The 27992-nt window shown below is 45.3% G+C and overlaps 1 protein-coding gene across 1 annotated transcript in view; it reads right to left on the reverse strand.

Moving 5' to 3' along the window:
* Positions 1–2138: 2138 nt before the first annotated feature.
* LOC137351709 (signal peptide peptidase-like 2B) overlaps positions 2139–27992 on the reverse strand; it is a 75429-nt gene continuing 49575 nt past the window's right edge. Inside the window, 7 exon segments of the mRNA XM_068016441.1 lie at positions 2139–3854; positions 9548–9607; positions 11555–11715; positions 12828–12905; positions 16565–16664; positions 20713–20775; positions 21727–21801. Coding sequence (XP_067872542.1) covers positions 3657–3854; positions 9548–9607; positions 11555–11715; positions 12828–12905; positions 16565–16664; positions 20713–20775; positions 21727–21801 — 735 coding nt within the window. The 3' untranslated portion in view covers positions 2139–3656.

Raw genomic sequence — 27992 nt, forward strand, 5'->3', positions numbered from 1 at the left:
GTAATATGAATCACAGTTCAACTAACTTAAAACTACTGGTTTATCACCTTTTTCAAAAATATTGAGTTGTTGACATTGACCAAAATGACAGGAGGCAAAAGAAACCACCCCTCCCAACCAAATAAAAATATAAATCTAACATTGAAACAGCTGGATTTTTTTCAAATTTGTTCCTAGGGTATGGGCTTTGCTGGAGAGCTACGTTTACATGCTATGACTAGAGACACTTTAACACTAGTCACAGCAAAATTGAACTGTTTGATGTTTCCCTGAGGCTTGTTGACAGACTGGCCCCAATTGCAAAGTCACTGTTTACATGTGCTGCCCATCCACAACATAACCCCATGAGGCTTGAAAGTAATCTTATTACAAGCAAATGGGTTCTAAAATAATTTCTTAGCCTCTTTTTAGATAGAGCTTATTTTACATGCAAACCAAGCAATAGGGTTTATTTTTAGAGGGATAGAATTTAACAGTAAGGAAGCTATGCTAAACTTATGTTAAACCTTGGTCAGACCATACCTGGAGTACTGTCTACAGTTCTAATCGCCCTATTATAAAAAAGATACAGAAGCATTAGAAAGGATGCAAAAAAGATTTACAAGGATGATACCAGAATTGCTGGGGTGTACCTACCGGAGAGGATGAACACGCTGGGTCTCTGCTCTCTTGAAAAGAGAAGGCTGAGGGGGTGACCTAATAGACGTCTTTAAAATTGTGAAAGGTGTTGATAGAGAAGACGCAGACAGAATTTCCCACTTGTGGGAAAGATGAAAACTAGAGGCCATCAATATAAGATAGTCACCAAGAAATCAAATAGGGAATTCAGAAAAAAAACTACCCTGAGAGTGGTGAGAATGTGGAACTCACGACCACAGGGAGTAGTTGAGGTGAATAGCATTCATGTATTTAAGGGGAGGCTAGAAGAGCATAAGAGGGAGAAGGGAATAGAGGGTTTTGTTGATAGCGTTAGATGAGGACACAAAAGAAAACAAGAGAGTCTAAAGTGAGAAAAGGCCCATTAATTCTGCTCCGCTCAGAATCCAAATGTTGTGCAATCTCCTCAAACTATCTCAACTCTGTTTTCAACGAATAAAAAGTATGTTTCAGAAGCACAATTAAACTAAGAACTTACTTATTTCAGAATTTGTTTTAACTAAGTCAATGTTCCCAGTAGTCAAATTCTTTAAAACGTTTCTACCAGTGACCCGATAATGGCTTTGGAGTCTTTGTGAAGAGGGGCTCAGTTGGTTGAGGCATTAAGAAGCTGCAAGATGCCAAGTTCAATCCCTGACCTGCGCTGAATTAACTGATTTGTTAGATGCCAGAAGGGGGCGCTAAGATCAGCCTTAGTGCTCAACAGGTGCTCAGCAAGGGAACATCAGCCAGGGTTCCCACTCAGTCACGATCCAGGTTATCACTGCTGGAAAGTATGCATTCAGAAATGTCAGGAGGAACCACAGAATCAGGCTTGGCTCTGATATCCCCACAGTCAAACAGCCTGCCAACAGTCACTGGGTGGCACACACATGAACAGTAGCGGCTTGAATGGCACTGCCAGTCCCTGTGGAATCTGTAACCCTGCGAGAGTCAGCATTTTCAGGAGGAATCTTGAGACTTTGGGGCTGGGGGAGAAAGTAGAAAAGGTCTCTCTAATGCTTTCACTAAAATAACAGGGCAATAAATGAACCCCAATGTATTGATGTTAAATTTAGATTGTCTGAACTATTCATCTACAGTATAAATTCTTGTTCTCATTGAATATCAGACTGTCTGTAAAGGTTGAATAAAAGTTTTTTTTTAAAAACAGAATTGAAGGAATATGTTAGCTGCTCTGAAAACCATATTAGTAATAAAGGTACTTCCATGAAGAACAAGAGAATCCTAATCATTCGAACACTTGAATGGAATTCATGTGATTTTTAAGTTGGTGTTGTGGGGCTTGAGTTTGGGTTCATAAGTTAGTGTTTGTAGCCAGCCATCCAATCAGCACTTGCTCAACCCTTGCAGTGAGGGAGGAGTTGGCCATCAACAAGATTCATGATCCTGGCCTCATCTCAGGCAGTTTAGTATGAGATGCTCCACATTAGATTGATTCTTTTTAACAATCATTTTTATGCATTGAGCCAAAACTCCTACTGGTTCATGTTTTTAATAGCATGTGGGAGGCTGTCATTCAAGCACAGAGATAGGGAGACAATCCCTGAGTAATCAGGGGTGTAAGTACAGAGGCAATCAATCTAGTGTCTGCTTCTTAACCAACACCTGAAACAACTCAAATACTACAAGATTAGTATTGAATTAATATATTCCCAGTCTGTGCTAAATTAACTCATTTCAGCTGGGGCAGCAGTTGTTATAATTCCTGGTGCTCCAACTGGCCTCAGTGCCTCTTGTTTGGGAGGAAAAAAGCAGTTTGGGTTCCTACTTTTGATCGGTACCCAGCAGGTGCATAGATGTCAGGTGCGGGGACATGATCAGGTTCAGCACTTTTAGCCCCATGGGCAAACAGCTTGCTTACACAAGAAATAGTCACTTGGATGAGAGACCAGAGGGTGACTGGCAACCACAAGATGATTCCCCAACGACAGCCCACGCTTTAGGGAGAGAAGGGATGGAGTGGAAATTAGTAAGATAAAAAATAGCTTGTAAGGAGCTCATGGGAATGGTAACAGCCTATTGAGTTCTACACTTGTATTATATCTCAGTTGAGGGATATAGGTTGTGAACTGTATTCTCTGTTTATGAATTCTGGGACAGGCCAGATGGACCAAAGGGCTTCTCCAATCCTGTATATTCCTACTGCATCTGTGCTATAAGTATGACTTTTAGATGCAGAACATGTGTCATTTGAAACACAAATACTGAAAGACACTTTGTTTGGGTAATAGTTATAAGATCATGTCACCGACTACTGAATTCTGAACTCTATCTATCCAATAAACAGTCCAGTGATGGCCACTGACATTTCCTCCTCAATGAGATGTCAGCTAGAAATGTACAACATATGAGAGACATTGTTATCGTTTTGAGGATGTTCTCACCAAATGTACTCTTACAAAGGAGAAATTGTTCTGGATTAAAAATCTACTTTGTGGTTCTGCAGTTTGTCATTTATGACGAAGAAAATAGGACAGTATCAGTGACTTGCAGGTCTGCATGTTACTGGGTGAAGTGATAATACTCAAAAGGCCCTGGAATGTAGTATTACAAGTTTTTTCTGACAAATCATCCTTTACTACAAACATTTAGATCTTCTGAGAATTGCAAAACTGGCGCTGATAGTTTGAGAGCAAGTGTAGTTTGAGTGAGGTCACTGTATAACTGGCCCTGACAATAAGGAAGTGTAAATAGTTTGATAGCCGTGGAGCAGGGAGGGGTCACTCTATAGTTGGCTGTGATACTTAGGGTGTAAGGATAGTTTGGGTTGGGATAGATGCATACCTCACCCTGATAGTTTGGGAATGAGGACAATTTTGATAAGATGTGGGGAGGTCACTGCAAACCTGGTCTTGATAGTTTGGGAGTTGTTTAGCAGGTAAAAGTGCACTCAGTTGGCATCCCACTATGTGGTTCAGTTAACACGTGCAGTAGAGATCTATTCACTTTTATAAAACCCACTATGAGCATATTTAAAAATTGCATCCAAGTCAGTATTATGACTGGCTTATGCTGTCCTTTGGCAGAAAGTTCTCACAACATTCAACTTCATTTTCATTGGTGGATCCTGCGAATTCTGCTGGTGAATTAGTCAGGGTTTCCTCCTCGTGGTGGGGATCAGTTGGAGTTGACTCGTCACTAGGGTGTGGACAGCCGTCAGGGGCCAAAGACATTGACTGCGTGGGGAACTCTTCCTGCAACATTCAAATGAATAAACGTAATGGTCAGTATGGTATAATTCTAAATGAACTAACCGTGATCAGATTCGTAACTGTGGATCATTCTTCACAGGGCAAAGATTGCACTCACACCAAACCAAAATTATATAAACCAGTTTAACCTCCATGATGGCTCAGTGGGTAAATGCATTCTGCCGTATGGTGCTAAGCTGTACAGGCCAGAGGATCTCAGGTACCGATTCCTCATCTATGCCGAGTTGGTTGATGGGATCTAGCACAGTGGTTGGGGCACTGCAATTGGTTTCAGTGCATTACAACAGTGACTACAGTTCAGAAAGAAATGTACTTAATTGGTGCCATCACTAAGCTCGCCTCTTTCCACCTCTGTAATATCGCCCGATTTTGCCCATACCTCAGCTGATCTGCTGCTGAAACCCTCATTCATGACTTGTCTATTCCAATGCACTCCTGGCTGGTCTCCTATATTCTACCCTCCATAAACTTGAGGGCATCCAAAACTCTTGGTGTGAGTAAGGACACAGGCAGCAAGTCCCATTCACTCATCACCCGTGTTCGCTGACCTACATTGGCTCCCGGTCAAGCAACACACTGAATTTAAAATCATCCTTGTTTTCAAATCCCTCCGTAGCTTTGCCCCTCCCTCAGATATCTGCACTCCTCTAATTTGGTCTGTTGAGCATCCCTGATTTTAATCGCTCCACCATTGGCAGCCGTGCCTTCTGCTACTTGGGCCCAAAGCTCTGGAATTCCCTCTTCACACCTCTCTGACTCTCTACCTCTCTTTCTTCCGTTAAGACACTCCTTAAAACCTATCTGTTTGACCGAAAGTGGAGCTCAAAGATAGCAGCTCAAAAAGGTACTTTTACATCAGTGCTTGTTTAGTTCAGATTGTCGTGTTCATGTGCCAGCTTCCCATGTTTACACTGCTCACACTGGCTCCCTTATCCTGGGGACAGACTCTTTCTATAACTCTGCCACGAGGATATAAGCAGTTGTCACAATGTAAATGAGGGGGCACCATGTGCAGTAAATAATGGTTCCAGAACGTGGATACCAAAAAGAAACTTTGAAGTTTTTTTTTATGCATTCATGGGATGTGGGCATCGCTGGCTAGGCCAGCATTTATTGCCCATCCCCAATTGCCCTCGAGAAGGTGGTGGTGAGCTGCCTTCTTGAACCGCTGCAGTCCATGTGAGGTAGGTACACCCACAGTGCTGTTAGGAAGGGAGTTCCAGGATTTTAACCCAGCGACAGTGAAGGAACGGTGATATAGTTCCAAGTCAGGATGGTGTGTGATTTGGAGGGGAACTTGCAGGTGGTGATGTTCCCATGTATTTGCTGCCCTTGTCCTTCTAGTTGGTAGAGGTTGCGGGTTTGGAAGGTGCCATCTAAGGAGCCTTGGTGCATTGCTGCAGTGCATCTTGTAGATGGTACACACTGCTGCCACTGTGCGTCAGTGATGGAGGGAGTGAATGTTTGTAGATGGGGTGCCAATCAAACGGGCTGCTTTGTCCTGGATGGTGTCGAGCTGCTTGAGTGTTGTTGGAGCTGCACCCATCCAGGCAAGTGAAGAGTATTCAATCACACTCGTGACTTGTGCCTTGTAGATGGTGGACAGGCATTGGGGAGTCAGGAGGTGAGTTACTTGCCTCAGGATTCCTAGCCTCTAACCTGCTCTTGTAGCCACGGAATTTAGTTTAGTTTAGTTTAGCGATACAGCACTGAAACAGGCCCTTCGGCCCACCGAGTCTGTGCCGACCATCAACCACCCATTTATACTAATCCTACACTAATCCCATATTCCTACCACATCCCCACCAGTCCCTATATATTTCCCTACCACCTACCTATACTAGGGGCAATTTATAACGGCCAATTAACCTATCAACCTGCAAGTCTTTGGCATGTGGGAGGAAACCGGAGCACCCGGAGGAAACCCACGCAGACACAGGGAGAACTTGCAAACTCCGCACAGGCAGTACCCAGAATCGAACCAAGGTCCCTGGAGCTGTGAGGCTGCGGTGCTAACCACTGCGCCACTGTGCCGCCCATATTTATATTTATATACATTTATATGGCTACTCCAGTTCAGTTTCTGGTCAATGGTAGCCCCCAGGATGTTGATAGTGGAGGATTCAGCAATGGTAATGCCATTGAATGTCAAGGGGAGATGGTTAGATTCTCTCTTGTTGGAGATGGTCATTGCCTGGCACTTGTGTGGCGTGAATGTTACTTGCCACTTATCAGCCCAAGCCTGGATATTGTGCAGGCCTTACTGCATTTCTACACGGACTGCTTTCAGTATCTGAGGAGTCACGAATGGTGCTGAACATTGTGCAATCATCCCCACTTCTGACCTTATGATTGAAGGAAGGTCATTGATGAAGCAGCTGAAGATAGTTGGGCCTAGGACACTACCCTGAGGAACTCCTGCAGTGATGTCCTGGAGCTCAGATGATTGACCTCCAACAACCACAACCATCTTCCTTTGTGCTGGGTATGACTCCAACCAGCAGAGAGTTTTCCCCCTGATTCCCATTGACTCCAGTTTTGCTAGGGCTCCTTGATGCCATACTCGGTCAAATGCTGCCTTGATATCAAGGGCAGTCACTCTCACCTAACCTTTTGAGTTCAGCTCTTTTGTCCATGTTTGAATCAAGGCTGTAATGAGATCAGGAGCCGAGTGGCCCTGGCGGAACCCAAACTGAGCATCACTGAGCAGGTTATTGCTAAGCAAGTGCCGCTTGATGGCACCGTTGATGCCCCCTCCATCACTTTACTGATGGAGAGTAGACTGATGGGGTGGTAATTGGCCAGGTTGGACTTGTCCTGCTTTTTGTGTACAGGACATACCTGGGCAATTTTCCACATTGCAGGGTAGATGCCAGTGTTGTAGCTGTACTGGAACAGCTTGGCTTGGGGCACGGCAAGTTCTGGAGCACAGGTCTTCAGTACTATTGCCGGAATATTGTCAGGGCCCATAGCTTTTGCAGTATCCAGTGCCTTCAGTCGTTTCTTGATATCATGCGGAGTGAATTGAATTGGCTGAAATCTGGCATCTGTGATGTTGGGGACTTCAGGAGGAGGCCGAGATGGATCATCAACTCGGCACTTCTGGCTGAAGATTGTTGCAATGCTTCAGCCTTATCTTTCGCACTGATGTGCTGGGCTCCCCCATCATTGAGGATGGGGTATTTGTGGAGCCACCTCCTCCAGTTAGTTGTTTAATTGTCCACCACCATTCACGACTGGATGTGGCAGGACTGCAGAGCTTAGATCTGATCCGTTGGTTATGGGATCACTTAGCTCTGTCTATCGCATGCTGCTTACGCAGTTTGGCATGCAAGTAGCCCTGGGTTGTAGCTTCACCAGGTTGACACCTCGTTTTGAGGTATGCCTGGTGCTGCTCCTGGCATGCCCTCCTGCACTCTTCATTGAACCAGGGTTGGTCTCCTGGCTTGATGGTAATGGTAGAGTGGGGGATATGCTGGGCCATGAGGTTACAGATTGTGGTTGAGTACAATTCTGCTGCTGCTGATGGCCCACAGCGCCTCATGGATGCCCAGTTTTGCATTGCTGGATCTGTTCGAAATCTATCCCATTTAGCACGGTGATAGTGCCACACAACACGATGGACGGTATCCTCAATGTGAAGGCGGGACTTCTTCTCACAAGGACTGTGCAGTGGTCACTCCTACCAATACTGTCATGGACAGAAGCATCTGCGGCAGGAAGATTGGTGAGGACGAGATCAAGTATGTTTTTCCCTAGTGTTGTTTCCCCCACGACCTGCCGCAGACCCAGTCTAGCAGCTATGTCCTTTAGGACTTGGCCAGCTCGGTCAGTAGGGTGCTACCGAGCCACTCTTGGTGATGGACATTGAAGTCCCCCACCCAGAGTACATTTTGTGCTCTTGCCACCCTCAGTGCTTCCTCCAAGTGGTGTTCAACATGGAGGAGTACTGAGTCATCAGCTGAGGAAGGGCAGTAGGTGGTAATCAATAGGAGGTTACCTTGCCCATGTTTGACCTGATGCCATGAGACTTCATGGGGTCCGGAGTCGATGTTGACGACTCCCAGGGCAACTCCCTCCCTACTGTATACCACTGTGCCACCACCTCTGCTGGGTCTGTCCTGCCGGTGGGACAGGACATACCTGGGGATGGTGATGGCAGTGTCTGGGACATTGTCTGTAAGGTTTGATTCCGTATGACTATGTCAGGCTGTTGCTTGACTAGTCTGTGGGACAGCTCTCCCAACTTTGGCACAAGCCCCCAGATGTTAGTAAGGAGGACTTTGCAGGGTCGACAGGGCTGGGTTTGCCGTTGTCGTTTCTGGTGCCTAGGTCGATGCCGGGTGGTCTGCCCAGTTTCATTCCCTTTTATTGACTTTGTAGCGGTTAGGTACAACTGAGTGGCTTGCTAGGCCATTTCAGAGGGCATGTAAGAGTTAACTACATTGCTGTGGGTCTGGAGTCACATGTAGGCCAGACCAGGTAAGGACAGCAGATTTCCTTCCCTAAAGGACATTAGTGAACCAGATGGGTTTTTACAACAATCGACAATGGTTTCATGGCCATCATTAGACTAGCTTTTAATTCCAGATTTATTAATTAAATTCAAATTCCACCTTCTACTGTGGTGGGATTTGGACCCATGTCTCTCGAGAAATACCCTGGGTCTCTGGGTTACTAGTCCAGTGATAATACCACTATGCCACCTCCTACCCTGGAGTGGAATCCAAAAAGCAGCAGAGCCTGGGAAGACTTGTTACCCCCACCCCACTGAACAAGGCTGCGCTGCATTATATAGCTGAACATGCTGGTTTTTACAGCACTGAGCCCTACTGCATTATGCAGTACCAAAAGTACTGAGTTATTGACACCCTGGATTATGCAGCACCAAATATGGCAGTTAGCTATACTAGGTATACCACGCTGGGTTAAAGAGTACTGAGCCTCGCTGGGCTGCAGAGCATCATAAAGTAGAAACATAGAAAATAGGAGCAGGAGTAGGCCATTTGGCCCTTCGAGCCTGCTCCACCATTCATTATGATCATGGCTGATCACCCAACTCAGTAGCCTGTTCTGGCTTTCGCCCCATATTCTTTGATCCCTTTAGACCCAAGAGCTATATCTAACTCCTTCTTGAAAACATACAATGTTTTGGCCTCAACTGCTTTCTGTGGTAGTGAATTCCACAGGCTCACCACTCTTTGGGTGAAGACATTTCTCCTCATCTCAGTCCTGAAAGGTTTACCCCGCATCCTTAGACTATGACCCCTGGTTCTGGACTCCCCCACCATCGGGAACATCCTTCCTGCATCTACCCTGTCAAGTCCTGTTAGAATTTTATAGGTTTCTATGAGATCCCCCCTCACTCTTCTGAACTCCAGCGAATATAATCCTAACCGACTCAATCTCTCCTCATATGTCAGTCCTGCCATCCCAGGAATCAGTCTGGTATAGCTTCGCTGCACTCCCTCTATAGCAAGAACATCCTTCCTCAGATAAGGAGACCAAAACTGCACACAATATTCCAGGTGTGTGCAGCATCAGGTTATGCAGCATTAACAGAAGGGATATTGCACAAACTGCTTCTGCTTGAAGTGTATTCCACTGATACATTAATTTAAAAAAAAATTGGAGAAGTGTTTAAGATTCTCCTGAAATACTTAAGGCAGACTTACCATCTTGGATGTAGTTGGAGGTGGTGAAGCAACACACGGGGCGGCATCATGTGAACTGGTCTGAAATTTGATTTAAAAGATAATTTTTGAATATGAGATGCACTTTAAAAAAATCCATTTTCTTCATTCACCCAACACCACACCACCTCAAGTGATGGAGACTGACTGAGACAGGATTCAGGCTCTTCCTCCCAAACTACTTGTCTCGAACTGTACTGACAAGAGGTACTTACACACAACCTGAGGCAACTCTCAAGATTCTCCTCCCTCCCAATTTACAGCTCTCTCAATTTCCAGTGATCAAGAGGTTTATGAGTCTGTTGCTGGTCTACAAAGAACGTTTTTGGATTCTGAATTAAAAACGCAGGGGACAAAGACTAAGAGACAGATGGACCAAGAAGTTCTCAGATTCAATCATCAGGCCAGGGCACAGTGCAGGTATTACAGCTGGCCTCAGTAGCCTAGGGGAGGAGGGAACATTCAGCCAGACTCACTGTTCAGTCTCACACATGACAAGAAGGATCCATATTCTGTGAAAGGAGTGGGCACAAGAGGACAGAACTGGGGGACAAAAGTATGAAAATGGGACATACTAAAAGTTTTTGAAAACAAATTATAAATCACTTGAAAGTGAACTATGAAACCTTGGGCATGCATGGTGGGGTTTTCTGGTCAACAGGTGTCTGATGCATGCAGAAACCAACCACCATATTTAAGAATCTCCAAACCAATATTTAGCAATCCACACCCACCTGTAGGGTTCCTTCTTGAACAATAGGGAATGCACACTCTTGCCCTATTGGGACACATTCCGTACACATAAGCCCAGGACACATAAATGCACGTTGAGAGGACTAAGGTTTAAAGGAACCTCAAACGTGCAAAGGATACTGAAGGAATTCAACCAGCTAAAACTGTGCAGCTTACCAAAGCCATTTCCCAATACTTGTCCAGCTAGGAACACCATTTGGACTTTGACCAATAGGATTAGTTGGATCTAAGTGGGAAGAATCCTAGTCCCTAGGCACAGGTTTCAGTAGTGAGGCAGGCTTAGTGGCTGAGCAACAGTGCCCTGAGGCATTGCAAATCTGCCTGGTTCTGCTACCAGATTGCCGAGTCTGCCCTGGAGACTTGAGGTGTGACATCTTGCATCCAACGTAACCCCAAGGAGGATCCTCATTACTTGGTTGTTCGACAACAAACACACCCAAGTTGGAGACACTATCCTCAGGCAGGAGACAGCACCAGTAGAAGACACCAAACTCTGATAAACACAGTCCCAAGAATTAAAAACCATATCAACAAATCCAATAAGAATTTTCACAATTGTATTTTGGGAAAAATCAGATACAAATTAATGTAAATCAAACCATTCATAAAACAATATACATATTAAACTACAACAAAAGTCTGCTCGACCAACAGTCTCTGATGTTCATTATGGAAAAGATCGCTGTGTTGTGGGGATGCTCTTTTAAAAATTAGAGATTAGGACAAGGAGGGAGATTTTACAAGCTAGTGCTGTACTTGATGTGGGGGGGGGGGGCTTATTCGGGCAATATAGAGGGCACTTTGCTTTGTATCTGATCTAAGGCACTGTACCTTACCTGGGAGTACTTAATACTGACAATGGGGGACAAAAGTAAAACAAGTGGCCCACTTCTCAGCACTCAGGTGCTTTGGCTTGATGAGTAACAACATAGCAAAATATCAAAAAACGGTTTCCAATAAAGGTCTTAGTTTTTCCTAGTTGGAAGTGTAGATCCAACGATGAATTAGATAGATACTGTTTAACGGTGCGACGCTTAACCATAAACAGCTTTCTTTGGCTGATATGAAGGTTTCAGGAGATCCCAAAATAACATGATTAAATCCTGTTATTAATCTTCACACCAGCCCCAAGATAGACCTGCATGATGGAAGAACTGCAAATTTACTCAACTTTATTCTTATATTTTGGGGAAAAAAATAATTTCTTCTATGCACTCATATCAAACTGGTATTCACCGCAAATCCACTTCCACTCCAGAACATTGCCACCTCCTTGCGCCAGCAAGCCACACAGATGCTAGTGATCAGTGTGCATGGGACCAGGTAAAGGAGCGCTGGCTGACCTGTCTGCATCAGCGCGAGAGCAACAAAGGTAATGAGAAGTCCGATGCCATAGGCTGTGGAAGAAAACAGAGACTTCAATGTACAACACTTGTGTAAACATGAAAAGGGTCTGTAGAAACTAGAAAATCACACAACACTGTAGTCACTTTCCTTTAACTGAATACATTTTTAATATTTAATTACACCATTGTATCATTTTCCTCCTAGGCATTCGACGGGCTTCTTCTGTGAACATCAACTTCACCAAATTCAGGCCCTAGCTCTAGTTTTCTTGCTGGATACTCCCAGGAGACCTCACTTGCATTCCACTATTTTCCCTTTTATTTTGGAGGCATACTGATTCACTACTTTTGTCTTTCCAATGCATGCATTCTTGCCAACATCTTAAAATCTATAATTGTAGGCTATTAAATCCACTAACTGCCTCCCATGGAAATATTTAATAGGTACAGTCTTGAATACCTTTTATCCCTTCCTTCCCTCCCACCCCAGGTTTGATCAGATATCAATCCTCTGACAAAGTGTCTCCACCTGAAACATTAACCTATCGTTTGTTGTTCAAGTGCTAATGGCTTTGCTGTTTATTTCAGCATTTTCTGCATTTCTGGTTTCTTTTACCTCCATTGGCCAGTATGGTTGCTGACATTAAGCTATTCTTGAGATTTTTCATATATATTTCATATATCCAACTTTAAAGGGAAACACAACTTTCTACCCGAGTGTCTACTGTCTTAACCAAGAGTCAGATATTTGTGTACACAATATGGTGTGTTTTAATTTTGTTTGAATGCCCTTGTTATACAGTTGGATTGCATGTACGTTTCATCTCTCAACTGTGCAACTCCAACTGTTACATTTGAAATTAAATAGCCCAGCTAAGAAAAGCATTAGCAGTGCAAACCTCACTCCCTCCCCCTTCAATTCCACCCTTGCAAGTCGAGAAGTCTGATAATTAAGAATTGTTCAATAGTAAAAGTCCATCAGGGGTTTCTACTTATAGAATCTTACAGTACAGAAGGAGGCCGTTCAGCCTATCATAGTCCTACTCCACTGCACTTTCCCCATAGTCAAATTTTTCATTTTAAGTTATATATATATTAACGAATGAAGTCCCTGCTCCACCATCATCAGTTTTGTTGCAGTCAAAGCAAATGTTGGCACCTACCAATCGTACAAGCCACAAAGTAGATTCTTGAGGTCTGCGCCTGAATGTCAAACCTGTGACAGTATGCCACCAACATTCCTGAAAGGAAGACAAAGCAGGATGGTATTACTTACATTTTTTAGAGGGGAAAAAAAAAGAGAAGGAAACTCTAATTTACAGCAAAGATCAAAGAGAATTTCAGGATGAAGACCCTACACAATGGTCTTTTTTTAATTCATTCATGGGATGTGGGCATCGCTGGCCAGGCCAGCATTTATTGCCCATCCCTAATTGCCCTTAAGGTGGTGGTGAGCTGCCTTCTTGAACCGCTGCAGTCCATGTATGGTAGGCACACCCACAGTGCTGTTAGGAAGGGAGTTCCAGGATTTTGACCCAGCGACAGTGAAGGAACAGCAACATAGTTCCAAGGCAGGATAGTGTGTGACTTGGAGGGGAACTTGCAGGTGGTGGTGCTCCCATGCATTTGCTGCCCTTGTCCTTCTAGTTGGTAGAGGTCATGGGTTTGGAAGGTGCTGTCGAAGGGGCCTTGGTGCATTGATGCAGTGCATCTTGTAGATGGTACACACTGCTGCCACTTTGCGTCAGTGGTGGAGGGAGTGAATGTCTGTGGATGGGGTGCTGAGCAAACGGGCTGCTTTGTCCTGGATGGTGTTGAGCTTCTTGAGTGTTGTTGGAGCTGCACCCATCCAGGCAAGTGAAGAGTATTCCATCACACTCCTGACTTGTGGATGGTGGACAGGCTTTGGGGAGTCAGGTGGTGAGTTACTCGCCACAGGATTCCTAGCTTCTGACCTGCTCTTGTAGCCACGGTATTTATATGGTGACTCCAGCTCAGCTGGGGGATTCAGTAATAGTAATGCCACTGAATGTCATGGGGAGATTGTTAGATTCTCTCTTGTTGGAGATGGTCATTGCCTGGCACTTGAGTGGCGTGAATGTTACTTGCCGCTCATCAACCCAAGCCTAGATATTGTTTGCTGCATTTCTCCACAGACTGCTTCAGTATCTGAGGAGTCGCGAATGGTGAACATCCCCACTTCTGACCTTATGATTGAAGGAAATTCATTGATGTAGCATCTCAAGATGGTTGGGCCTTGGATACTACCCTGAGGAACTCCTGCAGTGATGTCCTGGAGCTCAGATGATTGACCTCCAACAACCACAACCATCTTCCTTTGCACTAGGTATGACTCCAACCAGCAGAGAGTTTTCCCCGATTCCCATTGACTCCAGTTTTGCTAAGGCTCGTTGATGCCATACTCGGTCAAATGCTGCCTTGATGTCAAGGGCAGTCACTCTCACCTCACCTCGAGTTCAGCTCTTTTGTCCAGGTTTGAACCAAGGCTGTAATGAGATCAGGAGCCGAGTGGCCCTGGCGGAACCCAAACTGAACGTCACTAAGCAGGTTATTGCTAAGCAAGTGCCGCTTGATGGCACTGTTGATGACACCTTCCATCACTTTACTGATGATTGAGAGTGGACTGATGGGGTGGTAATTGGCCAGGTTGGACTTGTCCTTTTTGTGTACAGGACATAGCTGGGCAATTTTCAACATTGCAGGTAGATGCCAATGTCGTAGCTGTACTGGAACAGCTTGGCTAGGGGCGTGGCAAGTTCTGGAGCACAGATCTTCAGTACTATTGCTGGAATATTGTCAGGGCCCATAGCTTTTGCAGTATCCAGTGCCTTCAGTCGTTTCTTGATATCACCCGGAGTGAATCGAATTGGCTGAAGTCTGGCATCTGTGATGCTGGGGACTTTAGGAGGAGGCCGAGATGGATCATCAACTCGGCACTTCTGGCTGAAGATTGTTACAAATGCTTCAGCCTCATCTATCGTACTGATGTGCTGGGCTCCACCATCATTGAAGATGGGGATATTTGTGAGCCACCTCCTCCAGTTAGTTGTTTAATTGTCCACCATCATTCAAGGCAGGATGTGGCAGGACTGCAAAGTTTAGATCTGATCCATTGGTTATGGGATCGCTTAGCTCTGTCTATCGCATGCTGCTTACGCAGTTTGGCATGCAAGTAGTCCTGTGTTGTGGCTTCACCAGATTGACACCTCATTTTGAGGTATGCCTGGTGCTGCTCCTGGCATGACCTCCTGTACTCTTCATTGAACCAGGTTTGGTCTCCTGGCTTGATGGTAATGGTAGAGTGGGGGATGTAACGGGCCATGAGGTTACAGATTGTGGTTGAGTACAATTCTGCTGCTGCTGATGGCCCACAGCACCTCATGGATTCCCAATTTTGAGCTGCTAGATTTGTTCAAAATCTTTCCCTTTTAGCATGGTGGTAGTGCCACACAACACAGTGGAGGGTATCCTCAATGTGAAGACGGGACTACGTCTCCAAAAGGACTGTGTGGTGGTCACTCCTACCAATACTGTCATGGGCAGATGCATCTGCGACAGGCAGATTGGTGAGGACGAGGTCAAGTATGTTTTTCCCTCGTGTTGGTTCCCTCACCACCTGCCGCAGACCCAGTCTAGCAGCTATGCCCTTTAGGACTCAGCCAGCACTGTCAGTAGTGGTGCTACCGAGCCACTCTTAGTGATGGACATTGAAGTCCCCGATCCAAAGTACATTCTGCACCCTTGCCACCCTCAGTGCTTCCTCCATGTGGTGTTCAACATGGAGGAGTACTGACTCATCAGCTGAGGGAGGGCGGTAGGTGGTAATCAGCAGGAGGTTTCCTTGCCCATGTTTGACCTGATGCCATAAGACTTCATGGGGTCTGGAGTCAATGTTGAGGACTCCCAGGGAAACTCCCTCCCGACTGTATATCACTGTGCCACCACCTCTGCTGTGTCTGTCCTGCCAGTGGGACAGGACATACCCGGGGATGGTGATGGCAGTGTCTGGGACATTGTCTATAAAGTATGATTCCGTGAGTATGACTATGTCAAGCTGTTGCTTAACTAGTCTGTGGGACAACTCTCCCAACTTTGGCAAAAGCCCCCAGATATTAGTAAGGAGGACTTCGCAGGGTCGACAGGGCTGAGTTTGCCGTTTCTGGTGCTTAGGTCGATGCCGGGTGGTCTGTCCGTTTTCATTCTTTTTTATTGACACGAAGCAGTTAGATACAACTGAATGGCTTGCTAGGCCATTTCAGAGGGCATGTAAAAGTCAACCACATTGTTGTGGGTCTGGAGTCACATGTAGGCCAGACCAGGTAAGGACAGCAGATTTCCTTCCCTAAAGGACATTAGTGAACCAGATGAGTTTTTACAACAATCGGCAATGGTTTTATGGCTATTAGACTAGCTTTTAATTCCAGATTTATTAATTGCATTCAAATTCCACCTTCTGCTTTGGTGGAATTTGAACCCATGTATCCGGAGCAATACCCTGGGTCTCTGGGTTACTAGTCTAGCAACAATACCACTACACCACCACCTTATCCTTGAATAGTTATGATACTGTATTTTTTAATTGAATACGTGCATAAAAAAATGTAGGTACTACAAGGTATTAGCCTCCCGCAGGGGCTGCCATCCTTTGGTAGTTAAGGCTGAGGCCCTGCAATGAACCATATTGTTTCTGCGCCACAGCCAAGGAAATACATAATAAATCGTGTCCCTATTCCGGGGGGGGGAAATCACTTTGCAGCAAATCCAAAATTCTGGAAAAAGGAATTCAAATAGAGCTCTGTGTTTTATCAATCAAATATTTGAGGATAACCTGTTCCAGGTTGAAGACAAAAGCAGATTACTGTTCTGAGAGATTGCTTACCTGGTATTAAGACATCGCCAAAGCCAAGGAGGGAGAATGGCCTGTCACACAGTGCCAGAGGTGAAGAATTCAAACGGGGCACTTTGAGTACCATTGGAAGCTGAGAACAAGAGGAAAAGTCTCACTAAGAATACAAATGTTTTCATTCCACTAAAAACGGAGAGGAAAATTTGATTTGCTTCAATTCTGTTTGCCACATATGCAGTCTAATACATTTAATTCCATTTTTCAAGTAACCAAAAATTAATTCGTTGCATTAGTCTTGAAACATGGATCAACACAATTGTACATATTAGTACCTGACTTGGACAAACAGATTTATGGTGAAGTTAAATGGTTATAGAAGAACCCTGCGAAACGTAAACATCCCAATGACTAGCAAAATGTCCATTTTATCGATCCATTCCCACTAAACATCAATGAATCCATGAAGAGCCTGCTCCAGTGCAAATGCTTTTTGGAAACAGATTCTAATTGTTTGGCAAGTATAAAATATTCAGAAGATTTTACAGTCTCAAAACTAATCAACTATAAAATCTTTTGAAACTAGCTTGTCTATTCAGTTTGAACTCATTGTGAAATATGCTCAATCACAAGCTCACCTATGGCTCAACATATTTATCTAGTAAGTAGTTGAACCCCGCAGACTGGGTTGGTCACACATTTGATCACAGTCTGTGCTGTTGTTTTTAAATTCTTTCATGGGATGTGGGAGTCAATGACAAGTACAGCATTTGTTGCCCATCCCTAATTGCCCTTGACAACTGAATGGTTTACTAGGCTATTTCAGAGGGCAGTTAAGAGTCAACCACATTGCTGTGGGTCTGGAGTCACATGTAGGCCATACCAGGTAAGGGTGGCAGATTTCCTTCCCTAAAGGACATCAGCGAACCAGATGGGTTTTTACAACAATCGATGATAGTTTTATGGCAGCATTACTGAGACTAGCTTTCTATTTCAGCAGTTAGTTGCTCTTAGCCAGGATAGCAATTGATCTCAGCCCTGCTGGGTTACAGAGGAGGACAGGGCACAGTGTCTGACCCTGGTCACCATGTAATGACTTCCTTCTGGATATGTGTGTGTGTGTGTGTCTGTGTGTGTGTGTATGAATACTGGATAAGAACAGGATTAAGTTTAGCTGTGATGCCTTGTGCAATCAAACCGCTTGCCAACACTCACTTGCAGGTTTATATATAAATAATGGCAACCAGAAGGCAGCACCAACAAAACCAAACCCAGTAAGAGGATGGGAGTAAAACTGCAGGACAAATGAAAGTTCCAAGGATAGAAGTACCAGCATTGCCAGTGCTACATTGGGATTGTCCTCAGTACCTTGCTCTACGGCAGCGAGGCCTGGACAACGTATGCCAGCCAAGAGCGACGTCTCAATTCATTCCATCTTCGCTGCCTTCGGAGAATAATTGGCATCAGGTGGCAGGACTATATCTCCAACACAGAAGTCCTTGAAGCGGCCAACACCCCCAGCTTATACACACTACTGAGTCAGCGGCGCTTGAGATGGCTTGGCCATGTGAGCCGCATGGAAGATGGCAGGATCCCCAAAGACACATTGTACAGCGAGCTCGCCACTGGTATCAGACCCACCGGCCGTCCATGTCTCCGTTATAAAGACGTCTGCAAACGCGACATGAAATCGTGTGACATTGATCACAAGTCGTGGGAGTCAGTTGCCAGCATTCGCCAGAGCTGGCGGGCAGCCATAAAGACAGGGCTAAATTGTGGCGAGTCGAAGAGACTTAGTAGTTGGCAGGAAAAAAGACAGAGGCGCAAGGGGAGAGCCAACTGTGCAACAGCCCCAACAAACAAATTTCTCTGCAGCACCTGTGGAAGAGCCTGTCACTCCAGAATTGGCCTTTATAGCCACTCCAGGCGCTGCTTCACAAACCACTGACCACCTCCAGGCGCGTATCCATTGTCTCTCGAGATAAGGAGGCCCAAAAGAAAGATTGGGATGAAACAGTCACACCCTGCTTATGGGCCTATGGCCCTGCCCCAAATTCCAGGGATGGGTTCATTAATGTATTAGAGATGGGTGCCCGAACCAGTAGCAGAGTTACAGGGCACCCACCGAGCAACAGCATTGGAAAATCAGGATGGCACCATGTTCAGAGTGTTACGACCAGGTGAGAAAGAGGTCCAGGGGTCCCTTTCAGCCTTCAACTGGTCTCACCGTAACAGGGTTTAATTTTAAACACACTGTTTCTTTAGCTCCCCCTTGGTGAATCTTTGTTCACCGCTTTCCATTTACAAAGCAAAGAAACCAGGACAAACAGGCTTCTCAGGTTTAAAGAAGAAAAGTTGAAATTTATTAAACTTAAACTCTGATTTGATTAACGCCTATGGATACACAACGTGCCCACACTAGCATGCATACACGATACACACATGCCAATAGAGACAGAAAAGGGCAGAAGAAAAATAAAGTAGAAAAGTTTGAGCAATATCTGAAGAGTTGTTGTTATGGTTCTTCAAGCTCACTGTAGAGTCCTCGATTGTAGGTAGATCTTGCTTTTTGATTGGGCACAGTATTCTTAAACCTTGTTTGCTGTAGGAGACTTTTCTCTCTTGGGGTTCATGTGTCTTCAGTGTATTCAGAGGTTTGTGAGAAAGAGATGGGAGCAGACAGGAGAGATCTTCTCAGTCCAGGAGCAAACAGCCACTCTGCCTTCAAACTCTCTGTGGCCAGTTCAAAAGAAAACCCCGGAACAGCCAGGTAGTCATGTGACCAGCTGGTCTAACCAGTCCTGGCCCTTGTGGATTGCATCCTCCTTAGCATGCCCTGGAATGCACTTCCTCACCATCAATGTCTGTTAGTATGTAAATATTTTTTTCCAGCCATAGCTGATCTGTTTAACAAGTTATTTCCTCGCTCCAGCAACAGTTAAAAATCAATGTTCATAACAAAACTGATGAGCCTCATTCTTTCAGGTCTAGCATGACAAGAGGGAAAAGCACAGTGGCGCAGTGGTTAGCACCGCAGCCTCACAGCTCCAGCGACCCGGATTCAATTCTGGGTACTGCCTGTGTGGAGTTTGCAAGTTCTCCCTGTGTCTGCGTGGGTTTCCTCCGGGTGCTCCGGTTTCTTCCCACATGCCAAAGACTTGCAGGTTGATAGGTTAATTGGCCATTATAAATTGCCCCTAGTATAGGTAGGTGGTAGGGAAATATAGGGACAGGTGGGGATGTGGTAGGAATGTGGGATTAGTGTAGGATTAGTATAAATGGGTGGTTGATGGTCAGCACAGACTCGGTGGGCCGAAGGGCCTGTTTCAGTGCTGTATCTCTAAACAGAGGCACGAATGGCTAAATGTGCCAGATTAATTTTCTCCCTTCCTCTTCTAATCCTATGCTAGCTGGCCCAGAGTCAAACGGAAATCTATTTGGGGTCAATTACCATTCAATTCCTGCTTGGTGGGGCCCCACATGCAACCAGAATGGCACCTAGATCTGCTCTATGGGGACTGCTAGGCCCATCAGTGGTGCATCTGGCAGGATTCCCAGTGTAGCCCAGAAATACCTCCAAGTTGGGATGTGGCAGGAAAAGTGCCCAGGTAGAATTTGCTATGACTATCAATGCTTTTGAAAATCGGTTCCACAAAGATCCAGTGCCTTCCTCAAAAAGCAGTAGAATTTCTGGGCATCTTAGTCTACAGACAGATTGAAGTGCTGCAGGGATTTAACATGTGAGCCATACAATAAAGATTATGCACACCTGACACACAAGGCAACAGACAACATTAATGTGGCAGTAATATACAGGAGTCAAGTGACAAAAGCATCAAGCAGGAGGATAGCGGATCCAACTGTGTGATTCCCACTGCAAGATTCCCAGCTCTAACTGAGCCTCAAAATTTACATTTGTATAGCATTCCCAAGATACTGCAAAGCAGTTGCAAAGAGGAATAACAACTGACACAAATCAGGAAGGAAAAATGTAACAGTTTTGCAGAAGCAGGTCATGCACAATGGTAGGCAGGCACAACAGAACAGGTATAGGGGACACCAAAAAGAGAGAATGGAACAGAAAAGTAAAGATTTAAGAATTATCATAACTTGCTGATGGAAATACTGCAGAGACAACTGCAAATTTTGACAAGTTACATTCAATGGTCTCTTTTCAGCCATACCTTTTCATGAGTGGAGAAATCAGAAGGACCAGCAGCTACCTCCACCATGATACTCTCCCCACTCTGAAACAAATAGAAACTCATCACTCAAGATAAAACACACCTTCACTTCAAAAATTATTTCACTGCCTTTTAGAATTCTTGGTAAACAACTAGGTGGGGAAATCACTGAATGAGGCAATAACATTTTCCAATCTACTCCCAACAAGTTACAGGCACCCACTCACCCAGAACTATCCTGCTCATGATTTACACACTGTTAAGCTATTTTGTTTCTCTTCTTTTAAACAGGATTTTTCTAGTCATTTTTCTCAAGTCTGGAACAAAACAAATTCTTTTTAATGCACTTTTAACTGGCGTCTCCTCGGATTCAACCATATCACAAATTAACTGGGGCAAAAGCTGTTTGCATTGTGAATTGTTTTGCTTCATATTTCTCAGTCAGATGGATTAAAGGGAGTAATGTGGAATTGAGAGTTAGTTACATTTTTAAAAAGGGGTGAAAGCTACCAAGCTTTTGTGTGAAAACAGAAGAAATTGTTGGTTTGCCAAATAGAAAGGACTGATTGCTGCAAATATCGCATGGAATAATCATCTAAAACTCTGTGGCCAGCTTGCTCGCTAGTAACTGGGCAAGACTACCTGAACTCATTTCAAACAGAATCCTTATAGTTAGCAGACATAGGGGACTTTTATACCATTGGTCTGGGCAGGATTAGATCCCAGACCGCAGAGGTAGCAAGCCAGTGTTTAATCCACTGCACCTTCAATTATGCAATTAGTTCCATTGCACTGCATTTTTTAAAGAAAGTTGGTGACCTCAACATTTAGCTCCTGACTACCCATTCACTAATACTGATCTTCTGTGTTTACATTTATGAAATACGGATCTGTGCAGAATCAGAAAAAAGATCTCAATTAACAAAAACAGAGCAATAACTTTGCAACATCATTTATTTTGACTAATTTAAGATTTGAGGCTATAGGGCAATAAGAAGTTAGTTTTCATCTTACCCGAGTGAGGAACGGAGTAATGAAGACAAAGAAAATATCATAAACAAAGAGAACCATCAGCAATAATGTGCAAGCCTGGAATAAAAGGAGATCATTAGAATTTGGAAACGGTTAATATTGGAGTTAAATATAACTATTAGAGCTTGCAAACAGTTAATACTGGAGTTAAATACAAACACCATTAGAGTTCGGCAAACATTTACTATTAAAGTTAAATATAAACACAGGTAGAATTTACAAATAGTTAATAGTGCAACCAACCAGAAGTTTAGAGCCACACATCAATAAATGTTTTCAGTATCAGTCCTGCTACCAGAATGAATCAAGATACGGTCAACAAATTGAAAGGAATGTGGATAGTCGCTTGTTTCACCAAAAAAGTGAGTTATACAAGTTTGATTAAAACATACAATTTTTTCCTTCCTTTACTAATGACAGTGACCATTTTGGGCAACAGCTCCCCAAGCACCGACTCCCTGCCGGGCAACAGCTCCCCAAGCACCGACTCCCTGCCGGGCAACAGCTCCCCAAGCACCGACTCCCTGCCGGGCAACAGCTCCCCAAGCACCGACTCCCTGCCGGGCAACAGCTCCCCAAGCACCGACTCCCTGCCGGGCAACAGCTCCCCAAGCACCGACTCCCTGCCGGGCAACAGCTCCCCAAGCACCGACTCCCTGCCGGGCAACAGCTCCCCAGGCACCGACTCCCTGCCGGGCAACAGCTCCCCAGGCACCGACTCCCTGCCGGGCAACAGCTCCCCAGGCACCGACTCCCTGCCGGGCAACAGCTCCCCAGGCACCGCCTCCCTGCCGGGCAACAGCTCCCCAAGCACCGCCTCCCTGCCGGGCAACAGCTCCCCAAGCACCGCCTCCCTGCCGGGCAACAGCTCCCCAAGCACCGCCTCCCTGCCGGGCAACAGCTCCCCAAGCACCGCCTCCCTGCCGGGCAACAGCTCCCCAAGCACCGCCTCCCTGCCGGGCAACAGCTCCCCAAGCACCGCCTCCCTGCCGGGCAACAGCTCCCCAAGCACTGCCTCTGTCTCTATGCTGGGTACAGTTAACTGAATGTTAGGCACCCTCTGGTACCTTGCCCAAGTGGTCATGTGTCATCTTAGAAGGTAAATGCTGGCAGATGAGAGAGAGCACCGCCAAGCCTGATCGTATGTACCCAGCATCTACACAAGTACAATTTTCAGCAGGAGTCACTGGATAGTGATCAGGAGCAAGATCTCTGGCTGATTTGCACCCTCACTACACGGGCTATTTTACCCACTACATCACCAGGAAGCTCTCAAAAGCGATAATTTGGATGATTCTGGGGTTGATGTAAAATCAATATTAGCAAATTATTGATTAACTACACATCGTGCTAGTAAGCTATGCAGCAAACTGACATATACATCCCTAAACAGGATTTGAAGATGGTCAGACCCTATTAGCAGCAATTTCTCAGATAGTCTGTACCACTTAAGAATAAGCTCACAAACATTGGTTAGAAAGCAAAATGCTTTCTATTGTCATGAAATGTTTCATCAAGTATACAATAAGGACATTGTAATCCACAACTCATGCTTCCAAGTGCCAAACTATTAATAATAAACCAGCACCCAGCCTGAAACAGGTACACACATCATATAAATAATAAGTGTGCATTTTTAGGGACTCAGGAAGGATACAACAGCAATGGAAAAAGGCGCACTGCAGATTCAACAGGATGTCATGGTGATAAGGGTTACAGTTATTTAGAGAATTCAAATGTTAGGGATTTTTTTTACTAGAGTTGAGAAAGTTAAAGATTGACTTCACAAAGGTGTTCAAGATTAATATGTATTATGAGTGACAGACTGTTTCCATTTTACAGTGAGACGGTAAACAGAAAACACACATTTATGATGGCAATGAAAAGAATTAAAGGGGAGGTTAGAAAAAAATTCTTTACATGATGTAATTGGAACAGGGAATTCTCTGCCAGGAAATGTTGCTGAAGCAGGGTCCGAAAATTATTTTAAATAGTTGTTTTGAAAAAGAGAGACTGAGCAGGACACTGGGATTCAAATCTGTAGCACAAGTGGAGAAAACACCAGTGCAAACTTAATAGGTTGAATGATCCATTTCTACGCTGAAACATTCTATGCATCTTTATCAATTATGCTTCAGTTATGAAAGAATCAATCTAATTGCACAAATCAGAGGCATTGAACACTAAATAATTCACGTTGGCACAAAACCCTCAGGTCTAGATTACAATTCTAAAAAAATTCATGTCTGTCATAAAAGTAAGTTACAAACTGACATTCTCTCATAAAACAGTTCATGGCTATTTTTGTGGATAGTTGCCGTCAGGCTAGTTGTTGCAGTTTGCAATTTACAAACCTTGGAAGTCTGTGCTGTGAATTCTCTCTTTCTGCCAATGCACTGTGGGACTAATGGCAAAAAAATGTGAAATTTGATTCTTAAAAAAAAAAACCCTGGTGTTTCATCTTTGAGCAAAATACATGAAATGATCCAGTAATAAAATGCATTCACTTCTGCAGGAACTTTTTTTTTCATTCGTTCATGGGATGATGGCATCGCTGGCTCGGCCAGCATTTATTGCCCATCCCTAATTGCCCTTGAGAAGGTGGTGGTTAGCCGCCTTCTTGAACCGCTGAAGTCCATGTGGGGTAGGGACACCCACAGTGCTGTTAGGAAGGGAGCTCCAGGATTTTGACCCAGCGACAGTGAAGGAACGGCGATATAGTTCCAAGTCAGGATGGAGAGTGGCTTGGAAGGGAACTTGCAGGTGGTGATGTTCCCATGCATCTGCTGCCCTTGTCCTTCTAGGTGGAAGAGGTCGCGGGTTTGGAAGGTGCTGTCTAACGAGCTTTGATACATTGCTGCAATGCATCTTGTTGTTAGTACACACTGCTGCCATTGTGCGTCGGTGATGGTGGGAGTGAATATTTGTGGATGGGGTGCCAATCAAGCAGGCTGCTTTGTCCTGGATGGTGTCGAGCTTCTTGAGTGTTGTTGGAGCGTGCACAGCCAGGCAAGTGAAGTGTATTCCATCACACTCCTGACTTGTGCCTTGTAGATGGTGGACAGGCTTTAGGGAGTTAGGAGGTGAGTTACTCACTGCAGGATTCCTAGCTTCTGACCTGCTCTTGCAGCCACTGTATTTATATGGCGACTCCAGTTCAGTTTAAGGTCAATGGTAACCCCCCAAAGATGTTGATAGTGGGGGATTCAGCAATTGTAATGCCATTGAATGTCATGGGGAGATGGTTAGATTCTCTCTTGTTGGAAATGATCAGTGCCTGGCACTTGAGTGGCATGAATGTTACTTGCAACTTATCAGCCCAAGCCTGGATATTGTCCAGGTCTTGCTGCATTTCTACACAGATGCTTCAGTATCTGAGGAGTCACGAACGGTGCTGAACACTGTGCAATCATCAGCGAACATCCCCACTTCTGACCTTATGATTGAAGGAAGGTCATTGATAAAACAGCTGAAGATGGTTGGGCCTAGGACACTACCCTGAGGAACTCCTGCAGTGATGTCCTGGAGCTCAGATGATTGACCTCCAACAACCACAACCATCTTCCTTTGTGCTAGGTATGACTCCAGCCAGCGGAGAGTTTTCTCTGATTCCCATTGACTCCAGTTTTGCTAGGGCTCCTTGATGCCATACTTGGTCAAATGCTGCCTTGAAGTCAAGGGCAATCACTCTCACCTCACCTTAAGTTCAGCTCTTTTGTCCATGTTTGAACCAAGGCTGTAATGAGGTCAGGAGCTGAGTGGCCCTGGCGGACCCAAACTGAGTGTCACTGAGCTGGTTATTGCTAAGCAAGTGCCGCTTGATAGCACTGACGATGACACTTTCCATCATGTTAATGATGATCATGAGTAGACTGATGGGGCGGAATTAGCCGGGTTAGACTTGTCCTGCTTTTTGTGTACAGGACATACCTGGGCAATTTTCCACATTGCCGGGTAGATGCCAGTGTTGTAGCTGTACTGGAACAGCTTGGCTAGGGACGCAGCAAGTTCTGGAGCACAGGTCTTCAGTACTATTGCCGGAATGTTGTCAGGGCCCATAGCCTTTGCAGAGGAGTGAATTGAATTGGCTAAAGACTGGCATTTGTGATGCTGGGGACTTCAGGAGGCCGAGATGGATCATCCACTCGGCACTTCTGACTGAAGATTGTTGCAAATGCTTCAGCCTTATCTTTTGCACTGATGTGTTGGGCTCTTCCATCATTGAGGATGGGGATATTTGTTGAACCACCTCCTCCAGTTACTTGTTCAAAGTAATTCATGACAACGCTACGTCATCGCTCACGTCAAAAGGATGCACCGCGGTGCGCACATGCGCAGACGGTCTCATGCCCCCTGCGCATGCGCTGCAGTCCAGCTTGCCAGGACCGCTTTGCGCATACGCAGATGACGCGGTGCGCACACGGTCTCCTCATCTCTGCGCATGCGCTGCGGTCCGACTTGCCAGGACCGTTGTGCGCATGCGCAGATGACGTCATCGCGTTACGTCGTCTTCCTCGGGTACGCGCCAGTTTGGCCTCTGCGCATGCGTCAAAGCTTCAGCGCGACTTTTTGAAAGTGGAAGGAGGAGAGGTTTCGTCGGGCATTTTATCTGAATTATTTATTCGTTTGGAGACTTGCTTCATTTTTATTTGACACAGGAGATTGTTCCAAGGTAAGGGTCTCTGCCTTTGTAAGTTGCTTTGAAAACATTTCCATTGTCTGGGCCACCGCATGTTCTCCAGTCCCTGTTGTGAGTTGCTCTGAAAACATTTCCATTGTCTGGGCCACCGCATGTTCTCCAGCCCCTGTTGTGAGTTGCTCTGAAAACATTTCCATTGTCTGGGCCACCGCATGTTCTCCAGCCCCTGTTGTGAGTTGCTCTGAAAACATTTCCATTGTCTGGGCCACCGCATGTTCTCCAACCCCTGTTGTGAGTTGCTGTGTGCAGGTAGTACATGTGCTGCAACCTACCGTCTTAACGGTCACTTTCGCTTTTGTAACGTTTTAATGGAGTGCATTCTGTATTTCTTATCTCATCTCATGTTTCCCGTGTGGTCCCTTAATAGCCTTCCTGAACTTCAAACTTCGGTCATGGCAACGTCAGTAGATTCCACAGAGCAGTTCCTTGCCACCTTCACAACCCAGGAGTTCGAGAGTTATGACGACTTCAGCAGTAAACTTGAGATGTTTCAACAGGTAGCATGGTCTGCAGGCACATCCTGTGAAGTGCCTTGTTATGTTTCACTATGTTAACAATACTATTTAAATGTGCTTTGCTGTTGTGCTTACAGGCAACGGGGAGTCTATTTAAAAAAGTGAGCACCCATACGCTTGAGAGGGAAAACAAGAGACGACGAGTCGAAATTCCCATCCGTTTTAAGTATGCCTCAGTGAGGCTGTGCTGTGTACACTATGGGCAGCCACGCATCCGTTCCACTGGAGTGAGACCGAATCAAAGGTAGGTGCTGCGGTCACTACATTTCCACTTGTGTAGCTTGTCAGTCCTGTAAAGCTGTTCCTTGATGTGCATTGAACCAAGATTAGATTTGCAGTATCAATACATCTCGTCAGTGAGATCCTGTGCCCACAAAGCCACGCGCATACCACCCCCGTGTCAAAGGACTGCCTTTGTTGTGATTTCCTGGATAGACCAATGGCTGGGCGACCACCTCAGTGCAACCTCCTCTGGACTGCGAAACAGGTGTGCACCAGATGTTGGGACCTTGTCATGGTGCACATGTAAACTGCTGCCAGCAACACACCTGGGGATGGCTGGCGTTTTCGTGAGGGCACGAAGCACGTGGGGCATGCTCATTGAATGTCTGTGTTATTTTTCAAGTATCTCGCCCTGGGCTGTGAGGTCTTCATCAGTGTGAAATTCAATACAACCAAGAACAAACTGTGTGTCAGCTCCTACCATCTTGTGCATACTGGTCATGTTTTGCATCCAGAATGTTTACGCTTCTATGCAAGGAGACGACAACTGAACCACGATGAAAGGCAGAAGGTAGAAGAGTTGGTCAAGCTGCAGGCTGGGAACAAACAGCTGAAGGATTATATCGAGTGTTCATTCAATAAGACCGTGACCCTTAGTGACATTAGAAATGTAAAATCCCAGCTCAAAACAGGGGATGACAGCATGGATGCGCTGTGTGATACGCTGGAGAAGATTCAGCAGGACGGGGCTGCAGTGCTGGTTGGCCTGCAGGGAAGCAGCATCCTCTATATTGCTTTCATGACACCAGCCA

The sequence above is a fragment of the Heterodontus francisci genome, chromosome 36 (assembly GCF_036365525.1).
Source record: "Heterodontus francisci isolate sHetFra1 chromosome 36, sHetFra1.hap1, whole genome shotgun sequence".
NCBI classification, from domain to species: domain Eukaryota; kingdom Metazoa; phylum Chordata; class Chondrichthyes; order Heterodontiformes; family Heterodontidae; genus Heterodontus; species Heterodontus francisci.